Source organism: Thamnophis elegans, chromosome 9 (assembly GCF_009769535.1).
Source record: "Thamnophis elegans isolate rThaEle1 chromosome 9, rThaEle1.pri, whole genome shotgun sequence".
NCBI classification, from domain to species: Eukaryota; Metazoa; Chordata; class Lepidosauria; order Squamata; family Colubridae; genus Thamnophis; species Thamnophis elegans.
This window is the reverse complement of record NC_045549.1, coordinates 66355403-66368955: the sequence shown is the minus strand read 5'-3', so window position 1 is coordinate 66368955 and position 13553 is coordinate 66355403. Positions and strand designations below refer to the sequence as shown.

Genomic DNA, 13553 nt, shown 5'->3' with positions numbered 1-13553 from the left:
ACATCAGCGATGCAGTTTAGTTGGGTGCGGTTTAGTCGAGCGCGGTTTTGTGGTGGAACCGCTTTTTAGAGGCTTTTTTAAACAGTTCAGCACTAAACAGTCATCCCCGGTGACTCTAGCAGCAAGTAGCTCAGCCTGACCTCAGCTCTTGCCTTTTTCCTTTTACATTATTTTTTCTTTTCATGATGACAGTGATGAGGCTCTGCCTCCCCTGCCTCCCCTGACTGCACGTCCCTGACCCAACCCATATTTTACATAATAAACCAATGTTTTTATGCAACTCAACCAATGCTTTACACTGCAAGAAAAGACACACTTTGGGAATATCTTAAATACCGTACATCTATTTTGGTATGCTGCCTTTTCCTCTCTATTTTCTTGCATTGCACAACAACCACTCCTTAAGTGTTAAATTGATCTAAGGTGACCTCCTTAGACAATGATGGCGGAAACTGACCACACAACTTCCTGTCATTTAGAGGCTGGGAAACACATGAAAATATGCAGTGATTTCCAAGCTTGTCATTGGACAACATGTGATTTCTCTCGATGTCCACCGTATAGAGTCTTTGTCTACCAATAAAATTAACTATCCTTGCCACAAAGCATTTAAAAGGAACACTACGGTTAAAGTGAGGGGCATATATAGAAACATGGGTGAACCTGATTTTCTTTTTTCTTATCCTTGGACGGATTCAATTAGGATGAAAAATAGATTGAATAGAAATTGAATACAACATTTTCCCATACAGCATTGGACTCAGAGGTGGTATTCAGCCGGTTCTAACCAGTTCTGGAGAGAACCAGCAAATATCACCTCTGAGTGGCCCCTGTCCCCATCTATTTGCTGTCTCCAGTCCCAGCTGATAGGCTGGGTCTTCTTTGTTGCCCTGCACAGGAGAACAGAGCTGGAAAGCAGGTTGGGGAATGGGGATTTTACAGTATCCTTCCCCCAGGAGTGAGGTGGAATTGAGATTTTACAGTATCATTTCCCCAGCAGTAGGGAGTGAATGGAGATTTTACAGTATCCTTCCCTGGAATGAGGTGGAATAGAGATTTTACAGTATCCTTCCCCCACAGTGGGTAGTGAATGGAGATTTTACAGTGGGGACTCAGCCTTCCATCCTTCCGAGGTGGGTAAAATGAGGACCCAGATTGTTGGGGGCAATATGCTGACTCTCTGTAAACCGCTTAGAGAGGCCTGAAAGGCCTATGAAGCGGTATATAAGTCTACTGCTATTGCTATTGCTATTGAATGGAGATTTTACAGTATCCTTCCCTGGAGTGGGGTGGAAATGGAGATTTTACACTATCCTTCCCCCAGAAGTGGGGAGTGAATGGAGATTTTACAGTATCCTTCCCTGGAGTGTGGTGGAATGGAGATTTTACAGTATTCTTTCCCCAGCAGTGGGGAGTGAATGGAGATTTTACAGTATCCTTCCCTGGAATGAGGTGGAATAGAGATTTTACAGTATCCTTCCCCCACAGTGGGGAGTGAATGGAGATTTTACAGTATCCTTCCCCCAGAAGTGGGGAGTGAATGGAGATTTTACAGTATCCTTCCCTGGAATGAGGTGGAATAGAGATTTTACAGTATCCTTCCCCCACAGTGGGGAGTGAATGGAGATTTTACAGTATCCTTCCCTGGAGTGGGGTGGAAATGGAGATTTTACACTATCCTTCCCCCAGAAGTGGGGAGTGAATGGAGATTTTACAGTATCCTTCCCTGGAGTGTGGTGGAATGGAGATTTTACAGTATTCTTTCCCCAGCAGTGGGGAGTGAATGGAGATTTTACAGTATCCTTCCCTGGAATGAGGTGGAATAGAGATTTTAAAGTATCCTTCCCCCACAGTGGGGAGTGAATGGAGATTTTACAGTATCCTTCCCTGGAGTGGGGTGGAAATGGAGATTTTACACTATCCTTCCCCCAGAAGTGGGGAGTGAATGGAGATTTTACAGTATCCTTCCCTGGAGTGTGGTGGAATGGAGATTTTACAGTATTCTTTCCCCAGCAGTGGGGAGTGAATTGAGATTTTACAGTATCCTTTGCTGGAGTGAGGTGGAATAGAGATTTTACAGTATCCTTCCCCCACAGTGGGGAGTGAATGGAGATTTTACAGTATCCTTCCCTGGAGTGGGGTGGAATGGAGATTTTACAGTATCCTTCCCTGGAGTGGGGAGTGAATGGAGATTTTACAGTATCCTTTCCCCAGGAGTGGGGTGGAAATGGAGATTTTACAGTATCCTTCCCCCAGGAGTGGGGTGGAAATGGAGATTTTACAGTATCCTTCCCCCAGGAGTGGGGTGGAAATGGAGATTTTATAGTATCCTTTCCCCAGCAGTGGGGAGGGAATGGAGATTTTACAGTATCCTTCCCTGGAGTGGGGTGGAATGGAGATTTTACAGTATCCTTCCCTGGAGTGGGGTGGAATGGAGATTTACAGTATCCTTCCCCCAGCAGTGGGGAGTGAATGGAGATTTTACAGTATCCTTCCCCCAGGAGTCGGATTTTTCAGTATTGTTCCCTTGCCACCAATCCATGCCACGGCCACCAAGCCACACCCACAGAAACGATAGTAAAAAAAATTGAATCCCGCCACTGATTGGACTTACCATGAATGGTGAGGTGCTTGACAAGGCAGTGTTGGGTTTTGCTCTTTCTATCCACAGCGATGCACACGTACTCCCCGCTATCTTGGAGGGTGATATTGTGGAGAAAGAGACTCAGGGTAACGGTCTCCCTATTGGCCTTCATGGTGGTGCCATTCAGTTTCTGGAGGGCCTCCAAATTCTTGCAAACAGGCATAGGCAGTCTATCCAGGTGAGTCCTTGAAACACGAGGGGTGAATTTAAACCAGGTGAGACTTTCAAAGGTGTGCTTGCCTGCGGTGCATTGCAAGGTTACGTTGTGCTTCTTAGTAGGCTGGCCTTGAGGCTGAAGGCTGATCTCAAGGCCTCCTGGGAATAAAAGGAAAAGGATCAGAAAGGATCTAAAGGAAAATATCAGAGAGCCACTGCATGTCACCCTCTAAGAGATAATAATGCTTCAGGAGCCTTTGAAATATTCCGAGATCTCTTCAGGGACATTCAACACAGGAAAACATCTACAATAGCAATAGCACTAAGACTTACCATATTTTTCGGACTATAACACCCACCGGAGTATAAGACGCACCATGATTTTGAAGAGGTCAATGTTAAAAAAAGGTTTTGCACTCTTGCATCCCTCCCAAACCCTCTGCATGCCTCAGCTTCTGCAAAAAAAGGGGGGCATGCAGAGCTTTGGGAGGCTTGTAGAATGCTCCTAGGGGCTCGGGGGGGGGCAAAAATGAGCAAAAATCAGTCTGTTTTTCACAAAAATGGGCCGTTTTTTGCAAAAAAAAGGGGGAACAAGCAGAAGCTTTGGGAGGCGTGTAGAGTGCTCCTTGGGCTGGGGGGGACAAAAACACCCCATTTTATTATCTTTTTTGCCCTCCCCACCCCTCAGGAGCATTTTGCAAGCTTCCTTAACCCTTTGCACGTCCGTTTTTGCAAAGGGGACAGAGTTTCAGTAGGCCAAAAGTGCTGCATTCAGTGTATAAGATGCACCCAGATTTTCACTCTCTTTTTTGAGGGAAAAGGTACATCTTATACTCCGAAAAATACGGTATAAACTGTTTTCCAGTGCTTTGTAACCACCTCTAAGTGGTTTACAGAATCCGCCTATTGCCCCCAACAATCTGGGTCCTCATTTTACTGACCTTGGAAGGATGGAAGGCTGAGTCAACCTTGAGCCGGTGAGAATCGAACTGCCAAACTGCAGGCAGCCAGCAGTCAGCAGAAGTAGCCTGAGTTACTGCACTCTACCCACTGCACCACCACAGCTCAGGCAAATGACTCAGGCGAAAACCTCAGCCCTTTTCACGTGTATGAAAAAGGGAGAAGGTTTTGATCAAGCAATTGCAGCTGTCATCTTAACATTTCCTGGAAAATGCTGGAGATGAGCAGACTCTGTTTCTACCCGCTACTTCCGAGGTGAGCCGAGGTGGCGCGGTAGTTAGGGTGCAGTACTTCAGGCCACTTCAGCTGACTGTTATCTGCAGTTCGGCGGTTCTAATCTCACCGGCTCAAGGTTGACTCAGCCTTCCATCCTTCCGAGGTGGGTGAAATGAGGACCCAGACTGTGGGGGCGATATGCTGACTCTGTAAACTGCTTAGAGAGGGCTGAAAGTCCGATGAAGAGGTATATAAGTCTAACTGCTATTGCTATTACTTCAAGGATGGGCCATAGACTGAAAAGAACATTCTTTCAACCCAGAGTGGGTGAAGCTGAAACTTCCGAGAAAACCACTTCCCTGAAGAAAGTTTTGAAGGAGGGATGCTATAAGCCTGGTGTTTGACAGCAGTCGTCCATTTCTCTTCTGACCGAGGCTTCCCAAGAGCATGAAGCAAACTCCTTGTCCCGACAAAAAACCCCTTTATTAATTTACTGTGAATTGATGAACTATGTGAGATGAATAGTGCCGTCTGCGCTGTAAATATGTAAAGAGTTTTATCTCTCTTTTGTATTTTGTAAATCTTGCCTTTTTTTATAACCTCCAATTAAGGGGAAAAAAAAAAGAATCAGGTCACCCCCTGAAGAGGAAAATATGTAAACACAACAACGGACAAAGGGGATGGAGAGAGGAGTAGAAGGAAAGATAGGAAGGAGGGGAGAAAGGAGAGGAAAAGGAGAGAGGGAAAAGCAGAGGAAGAAATGGAGGGAATGCAAGAGTAGGAGAGAGGGGAGGAAAGGGAAGAAGAGGGGAAGAGCAGAGGAGAGGAAGGGGAAGGAGAGAAGGGGAAGGAGAGGAGGAAGGAAGGAAGGAGAGGAGAAAGGAGGGAAGGAAGAAGAGAAGGAGAGAAGAAAGGAGGGAAACGAAGGAGGAAAGGAAGGAGGGAGGGAAGGAGGGAGGGAAGCAAGGAGGGAAGGAAGGAGGGAAGGAAGGAGAGAAGGAGAGAAGAAAGGAGGGAAGGAAGGAGGGAAGGAAGGAGAGAAGAAAGGAGGGAAGGAAGGAGGGAAGGAAGGAGGAAAGGAAGGAGAGAAGGAGAGAAGAAAGGAGGGAAGGAAGGAGGGAAGGAAGGAGAGAAGGAGAGAAGAAAGGAGGGAAGGAAGGGGGAAGAAAGGAGGGAAGGAAGGAGGGAAGGAAGGAGGGAAGGAAGGAAGAAGAAGTAGGATTGTTGTAAAATAAGATGGGTCTATGGGATGGCAAGAAAGCAATCCCAATTATATTGTCAATTGTAGGGGAGAAAAATTGTTATAAATACATATTATCAACAACAGTTATGAGATTATATAATTGTGAATGTATATATGAGAAATAATTTTTTTTTAAAAAAATGATAATTTACTGTGAATTCTGCTCATTCACATCCAGGCTGTTCCTTAATCCCTGCAAACTTGGCCTTCTTGCCGTGTTCTTTTACGTTCGTTTTGGAAGCACGCACAAATTGCCTTAGGAAAATGTGACAGATAAGTTGGGAAAGCAAGACTTACTAGTTACATGAAAGGAGATGATTCGTTCGCCTTCTCCAGCTTTATTCTTTGCCACACATCTGTAGAAGGTGGACACATTTGCTGCTTGAATGGTGAGGCTGCTGACCGTCTACAAGAGAACAAGTCAAGTGATTTAAGGCTAAAGTCTTGAGCTGGTCGTTTGCAAAATGAGTCAATGGAACATGCTATCTTGTTAGTTTAGCCAAGCTATTCCTTCTATTGCAACACAATCCACCTGTGTTGGATGTATTGCAGTGGTGGGTTTCAAAAAATTTTAGAACCTCTTCTGTAGGTATGGCCTGCTTTGTGGGAGTGGCTTGCTGGCCATGTGACTGGGTGGGAGTGGCTTGGCAGTCATGTGACTGGGTGGGCATGGCCAACTTGTAAAATGTGGGGAAACTCACTTAACCACGCTCTTGCTTAGCAACCAAAATGTTGGCTCAGAAACTCTGGCATTTGAAGCACACAAGTCTTAAAGCTGTCAAGTTACAAGACCCTTGCACCCCTAACCCTTTAGAAACCCCCCCCCAGGGGTGTTCAAACTTGACAGCTTTAAGACTTGTGGACTTCAACTCCCAGAATTCCTCCTCTCGCTCTTCATCTTGATGATGTGTGGATGGGTGGGGGAAGGAGCTGGAACTGGTTCTAAACGGCACTGTAGATTTGTGGAACCTCTTCTATAGAAGAGGTTAGAACTGGCAGGAACCCACCCCTGATGTATTGGCATCTGAAATTTAGATTGACTACCCTCTGAGATGAATAGAAGTAAACTGTTTATCATTCCTCAACTCTCCCAATAGAGAGCTTATTGTTGTCCATAAAAATCCAGGGATGGAGTGAAGCTGAAAAACCAGCACATTCTCCAGAAATATCTTTTGATATCACACTGATCGGGCTGATCCATGACTCATGCAAAACTTAGACCTCTTGAGTTCAGAATGAATTTTCTGCTAAGAATTGGTTCATTGACCTAAAAACTGTAATACAAATAGAGGCCGTAAATATTAAATAATGTTGCTTAAAATTTCAGCCTTAAGCTATAAACAAAACTCCATGCTTACTGGAGAAAAGCCATTATCTTATGGGCCCCAGGTAAACACACGTGCGACAGTTACCATTAGCATCCTTTCTATATGGCTTCTCATATCATATTAAAAATTTCCAAGAACAATTAAAATGCCATTTCTAACTAAACCCAACGGCTAAGTTTCCAATCTTTTAAAATTTATCTTTTGTAAACCTTTTGTAGACCCTTTAAAATTAGCATTTCAATGCATTTATTTATGATAATAAATGTTAGAGATGATTAATAATGGTATCAAAAAAAAAATACCTGCTAAGTTTTGTTTAGCTTGATCCATTATACTATGAAATCTATTTTACCACTAAGTTAAAGGTAAAGGTTCCCCTTGCACATATGTGCTAGTCGTTCCCGACTCTACGGGGCGGTGCTCATCTCCGTTTCAAAGCCGAAGAGCCAGTGCTGTCCGAAGACATCTCTGTGGTCATGTGGCTGACATGACTAAATGCTAAAGGCTCAGGGAACGCTGTTACCTTCCCACCAAAGGTGGTTCCTATTTTTCTACTTGCATTTTTGACGTGCTTTTGAACTGCTAGGTTGGCAGAAGCTGGGACAAGTAACAGGAGCTCACTCCATTAGGCAGCACTAGGGATTTGAACTGCCAAACTGCCGACCTTTCCCCATAGTCATGTGGCTGGCATGACTAAATGCTGAAGGCGCACGGAATGCTGTTACCTTCCCACCAAAGGTGGTTCCTATTTTTCTACTTGCATTTTTGACGTGCTTTTGAGCTGGGACAAGTAACAGGAACTCACTCCATTAGGCAGCACTAGGGATTTGAACTGCCAAACTGCCGACCTTTCTGATTGACAAGCCCAGCGTCTTAGCCACTGAGCCACTTTTTTACCACTAAGTTACTGGGGCTAAATGATAACTAAGACCAGCAGGTAACATTCTGGAGCCAAGGGATGCTCAGTTTTCGGTCATGGGATTGTGTCATTTTCTTTTTTTATGCACAGTTCTTTATTTATATGGAATTTTGTTTAAGCCCAACGTAGCAACTTAAATTCTACCGCCCAACTTTCCACCAGCTTTGCAAACAGCAAGTAAGAAATCCATGCCTCACCTTCATTTTCCCAGCTATAGCAACAAACTGGTCTTTTAAGATCTCAATCTGATTTCCCCCTCGTCGGTCTTCTATGGTTTTCCATTTCTTACATGCATAGGGATTGTTCCCCATTCCAGCTTGGCTGAGAAAAATCAAAGAAATGTCCTCTTACACTTGGGTGCTTTGCTAACAAAATTATCACCAAAAAAGTATCACAATTGTTAATATCAGATGGCAATAGCAATAGCAGTTAGACTTATATACCGCTTCATGGGGCTTTCAGCCCTCTCTAAGCGGTTTACAGAGTCAGCATATCGCCCCCACAGTCTGGGTCCTCATTTCACCCACCTCGGAAGGATGGAAGGCTGAGTCAACCTTGAGCCGGTGAGATTAGAACCGCTGAACTGCAGATAACAGTCAGCTGAAGTGGCCTGCAGTACTGCACCCTAACCACTGCGCCACCTCGGCTCGTGCAAATGTCTATGGAGATTCTTTTTTTTTTAATTTTTATTATTTTTTATTAGTAAAAGAAAAATACAACAGCCAATAGATTGCAAAAGACAATACAACATCTGCCACTGTTTTGCTTTACATTTGACTACGTTTCGAGACATTTCCATATTAACAAAATCGTTATAGACATCAAAAGTTAGGCATCTTCTTCCCTCCCTCCCTCTTTCCTTCCCTCGTTTCTTCTCTGCCACTCCCCTTCCTTCCCTCCCTCCTTCTCTCCTTCCCTCCTTCCTTCCCTCCTTTCTTTTCTCCTTTTCTCCTTCCCTTCCCCCTCCCTTTCCTCTCTGTCTATGGAGATTCTCACTCATCCAGGTCATGGTTGTCCCAAAAATGCTGTTGTGGCCCACCAGTAGCCAGTGGATCTGGCAGCAAATTCGGACAGTGAGGAGGTTGCGGAGGAACATGGGCCAGTTCTGGAGTCTGGGGAAGGCTCTGACGAGGGCTCTGTGTCAGAGGCAGAGAGGGGGCCAGAGCCATATGCCAGTTATCAGCTGCCTTCAGAGTCAGACATCAGTGAGGCAGATGAACAACTGGAGCCTGTTCCCAGTGTGTGCATGCACAGAGTTGCCAGACAAAAGGAACAGCTAAAGAACAGGGGTCGACTTGGGAGTAAGGCCACAGGTGGATGGTGAACGGCCCCTCCCAGAGGGAATAAAAGAAGAGCGGAGTTTGCAGGAGACAATTAGTTTGCTTAATTAGTTTGTGACTCTCTGGGACTCCTTGCCAAGTTTTGAAGATATCGGCCTGTCAGCTTTCCAAGCCAGATAAGGTCTGTGACTGTAAATCCTCCCTTGAAAGACTTTGCTGGATGCGAATCAGAGGAATCACAGCAACTTAATAAAAAGGGGTTTTTGTTGAGACCAGGAGTCTGCTTTGTGGTTTGGGGAAGCCTAGGTCAGAACAGGTACTTTTTTTTTTTAATATTTCACAAGAAACATTGCAGAAAAAATTGTAGTTTGCCACCTGCTGTCCCAAAGGTGCTTTTTTTTTTTCAAGAGGCAACTGGAGTTTCTGTTTTTTCCTTGCAGATGTTTCGCTTCTTGGATAAGAAGCGAAGAAGCTTATCGGATGAGAAGCGAAACATCTTCAAATATTGCAATATTTCTTGTGAAGCATTGTGCAACATTATCTCTCCAATACTCTACGATTGTTAACTGGTCATGTAGCTTGACCCTATGCGTGTGTGTATTTGTGTGTGTGTGTGTGTGTGTGTGTGTGTGTGTGTGTGTGTGAGAGAGAGAGAGAGAGAGAGAGAGAGAGAGATCTAGACCTTTTGAGTGCTTTTGTTTTAAAAAGTTTTTAGCATTTTTAACTGTAATATATTTTTTCGAATTGTAAGCTATCCAGATTCATTGACTAAAATTGGTGGCTATAGAAATTGGATGAATGGATGGATGGATGGATGGATGGGTGGGTGGGAAAGTGAGATTGAGTGCTTTTCTTTTTATTATTTTAAAAAGTTTTTTAGCATTTTTAACTGTAATAATTTTTTTGAATTGTAAGCTATCCAGATTCATTGACTAAGATTGGTGGCTATAGAAATTGAATGGATGGATGGATGGATGGATGGATGGATGGATGGATGGATGGATGGATTGGAAAGTGAGATTGAGTGCTTTTCTTTTTATTATTTTAAAAAGTTTTTTAGCATTTTTAACTGTAATATATGTTTTTGAATTGTAAGCCATCCAGATTCATAGACTAAGATTGGTGGCTATAGAAATTGAATGGATGGATGGATGGATGGATGGATGGATGGATTGGAAAGTGAGATTGAGTGCTTTTCTTTTTATTATTTTAAAAGGTTTTTTAGCATTTTTAACTGTAATATTTTTTTTTGAATTGTAAGCCATCCAGATTCATTGACTAAGATTGGTGGCTATAGAAATTGAATGAATGAATGAATGTATAAATGAATGAATGAATGAATTGGAAAGTGGGATTTAAAACCATGTACCAGTGATCTCTCTTTGCATGAATCCCTTGGAGTAGGGGAATGAAATCATCTCATGTCTAAGTCTAATTAAGGTCTTACTTCCAACATGTTGTAGCTAAGTGATCAGCTGACCTCCATGGGAGTTCTACAGCTGAAGATGGATTTACGTAGGGATGTAGAAGTTGCTTATATGGGCTTTATGAATATAGTGACTTAATGAGAATATCTGATTGTGTAAATAACCTTGGTCACCACAAAAATGTAAAAAAAGATGTGGAGACTCTAGAAAGAGTGCAAAGAAAAGCAACAAAGATGATTAGTGACTCGAGGCTAAAACATACAAAGAACGGTTGCAGAAATTGGATACGGCTAGTTTGATGAAGAAAAGGACTAAGGGTGACATGATAACAGTGTTCCAATATCTAAAGGGCTGCCACAAAGAAGAGGGTAAATCTCAAGGTAAATTGTCCTTATTTTGGCCAGCTCAGCCCAGTTAGATATTAAAGGTAGGAAATAGTGTTTTGCAAATAAACCTCCATTCATAAAACCAACAAATCGGAGTGAATTTTGTTAAAAGAAAGGCAAAGGTTAATGTGCAAATCAATATTTCTCTGGAGTACCCAGACTTGCATAGGAAATAGTTAGGCACCAAAGGAAGAAGACAGAAAGGAAGTTGTTTTCAAAACAACAACAGGAAAACAGATTCCCTTCTCTTTTTCTTTTTTTATTCTAAAAGGAAGTCTGTTCTTGTGCAAAATTCAGATAAGGGAAGCGAAGTGGCCCTTGGTCAGAAGCTCACTCTATCACTCCTGCCATCAATCAAAGGGTTTCCGCTGACATTCACTTTCATAGAGATAAGACACCCAGCCAAATGAAGGCCTGGTTTGTCCCAGGAGAGAGAAAACTGACAGAGAACACTACAGATCTGTTATGTGTATCAACAACAACAACAACAAAATTCCAAAACAGAGAACCAGCAGTCACCTCTAGCCAAAATCTGGCATACAATGAGTACAGTAGTGTAGAGTAGAGTAGGGTAGAGTGGAGTGAAGTGGAGTGGAGTGCAGTGGAATAGAATAGAATAGAATAGAATAGAATAGAATAGAATAGAATAGAATAGAATAGAATAGAATAGAATAGAATAGACAGGGTTGGAAGGGACCTTGGAGGTCTTCTAGTCCAGCCCCTTGTTTAGGCATGAAACCATCAGACAAATGGATATCCAACATCTTCTTAAAAACGTCCACTGTTGGAGCATTCACAAATTCTGGAGGCAAGTTGTTCCACTGATTAATTGTTCTAACTGTCGGGAAATTTCTCTTTAGTTTTAAGTTGCTTCTCTCTTTGATTAGTTTCCACCCATTGCTTCTTGTCCTGCCCTCAGATGCTTTGGATAATAGCTTGACTCCCTCTTCTTTCTGGCAGCCCCTGAGATATTGGAAGACTGATATCATGTCTCCCCTAGTCCTTCTTTTCATTAAACTAGACATAACCAGTTCTTGCAAACGTTCCTCATATGTTTTAGCCTCCAGTCCCCTCATCCTCTTTGTTGCTCTTCTCTGCACTCTTTCTAGAGTCTCCACATTTTTTCTACATCGTGGCGACCAAAACTGAATGCAATATTCCAAGTGTGGCCTTATCAAGGCCTTATAAAGTGGTATCAACACTTCATGTGATCTTGATTCTATCCCTCTGTTTATGCAGCCTAGAACTGTGTTGGCTGTTTTGGCAGCTGCTGCCCACGGCTGGCTCCAATTTAAATGGTTGTCCACTAGGACTCCAAGATCCCTCTCCCAGTTACTACTATTGAGCAAAGTACCAATGAAACCGGAGGGAATCTGTCTAGTTTTGAATTGTGGCATAACTGGATGTAGGTGGGCATTATTTATTTATTTTTCACATTTCCAAACTACCCGTCTCCCTCAAAGAGGGTTTCTGGGCGGTGCACCATAAAACATTGAAATACCAAAAATTAAAATGCTGGCGTTAAAATTTTGAGTTCAAGATTTAAAAAAAAATATGGTATTTTGTTTTAAAGGAGGCAAGAATAACCCTGTTAAAAATTGGTGGGGAAAGGCAAAGGAAGGACTCTCGTGGCACTAAACAACCTCACAACTCTATGCTCTTTTGGCCTTCTCAAGCATGGCCATGGAGCCATGTTTTAACCCTTTTTCAAAAGGATAGGAGACGGGGGACCTGCCTTATCTCCGGGGAAATAATTTTCCAAAGGATCAGAAGAGATTTGCCAAGAGATCTCCAAACAAGTCACCAACACAATGTATTTGTACAAAATCAAATGCATGGAGGGGCGGGGGGGAAGCAATCACTGGGAAATCGCGTTCTGCTTACTGTGGATTGAAAGTGCATTCTTCTTCCAGTTGCCAGTACCACTGAATGTGCCTCACCATGGGAGCCGCATACACCGTACACGTAAGAGTTTGGGTGGAGCCATACTTGTAGGAATCCACAGAAGAGAGGAGCGCATTCTCCCCGATTTGAGGTGGCACTGCCAGAGGAAAAGATAAGTAAATGAGTAGCAATCAGCAGGAAGTAATTCTGTGAGAAGAGACGGGCATGCTTTGAAACACAGAACTTTTGAAGAACATTCATGGCTGCAATTTCAAACAGAAAACTACTTAATCAATGTAGTTCACTGGCATTTCCCCTTTTTCCTCTTTCACTGGGTAATAAGAAGCAACATCTAGCATTCCCTTTCTGTTACTGAAGTCCTTTCATTGGAGGAAATGAATGTCTTTAATGTCTGCCAACTCTGGATGAGTCAGGACTTTAGGACATGAAAAAGGAAGCTTTCTGCAACTGATGAATTAATAAAATTGCTACCGGAAGATCTGATGAAGACTGTTGAGATTTGACCAATTGATGGTAGGAGAACTCATCAATGGCACGCAATCATGGCGCCTTCAAGCATTCTCTAGGTTTGGAAGGCATCTAACTACTTCCTCACTCCCAATTGTAGATAATAATAACAGGACAATGGATTCAATTTTCAACTAGAATTCCAAACGAAGTTTGGTCTCATACTAAATGAAAAATAAGCAACCACATTACGACTTAGGGCTGCATGCCAACCAGCAGAGGTGGGTTGCACCCGGATCAGCCTGGATTGGGCAAACAGGTAATGGTGGCAGCGAGAGGCTCCACCTACCTGCCGGGACACCTCTGCACATGCACAGAAGCATTGCGCGAGTGTACGCATGCGCCAGGGGTGGGTTTCTCGCCCTGTTCCAACCGGTTCGAACGGGGCCGGCGGCGTCCTCATGCACGCGTGCAGTGCACGCATGTGTACTAGCGCCTGTGCGATGCTCCAGCTGCTCCTGGAGGATCGTGCAGGCGCTGTATATGTTCTGCGCATGCGTGGAAGCGCAGAACTTGTCAAAACCGGGTAAGAAACGCGGGCGGGCGGGTGGATCCTTCGGCGTTCCCGGAAGTTACTTACTT

General features: G+C 43.5%; 1 protein-coding gene across 1 annotated transcript in view; it reads right to left on the bottom strand.

Moving 5' to 3' along the window:
- KDR (kinase insert domain receptor) overlaps positions 1 to 13553 on the bottom strand; it is an 87360-nt gene that overhangs the window by 32207 nt on the left and 41600 nt on the right. The window contains exons 10-13 of the mRNA XM_032224580.1: positions 12444 to 12600; positions 7664 to 7787; positions 5517 to 5625; positions 2615 to 2959 (exon numbers count right to left, since the gene is read on the bottom strand). Coding sequence (XP_032080471.1) covers positions 2615 to 2959; positions 5517 to 5625; positions 7664 to 7787; positions 12444 to 12600 — 735 coding nt within the window. The remainder of the gene's footprint in view (positions 1 to 2614; positions 2960 to 5516; positions 5626 to 7663; positions 7788 to 12443; positions 12601 to 13553) is intronic.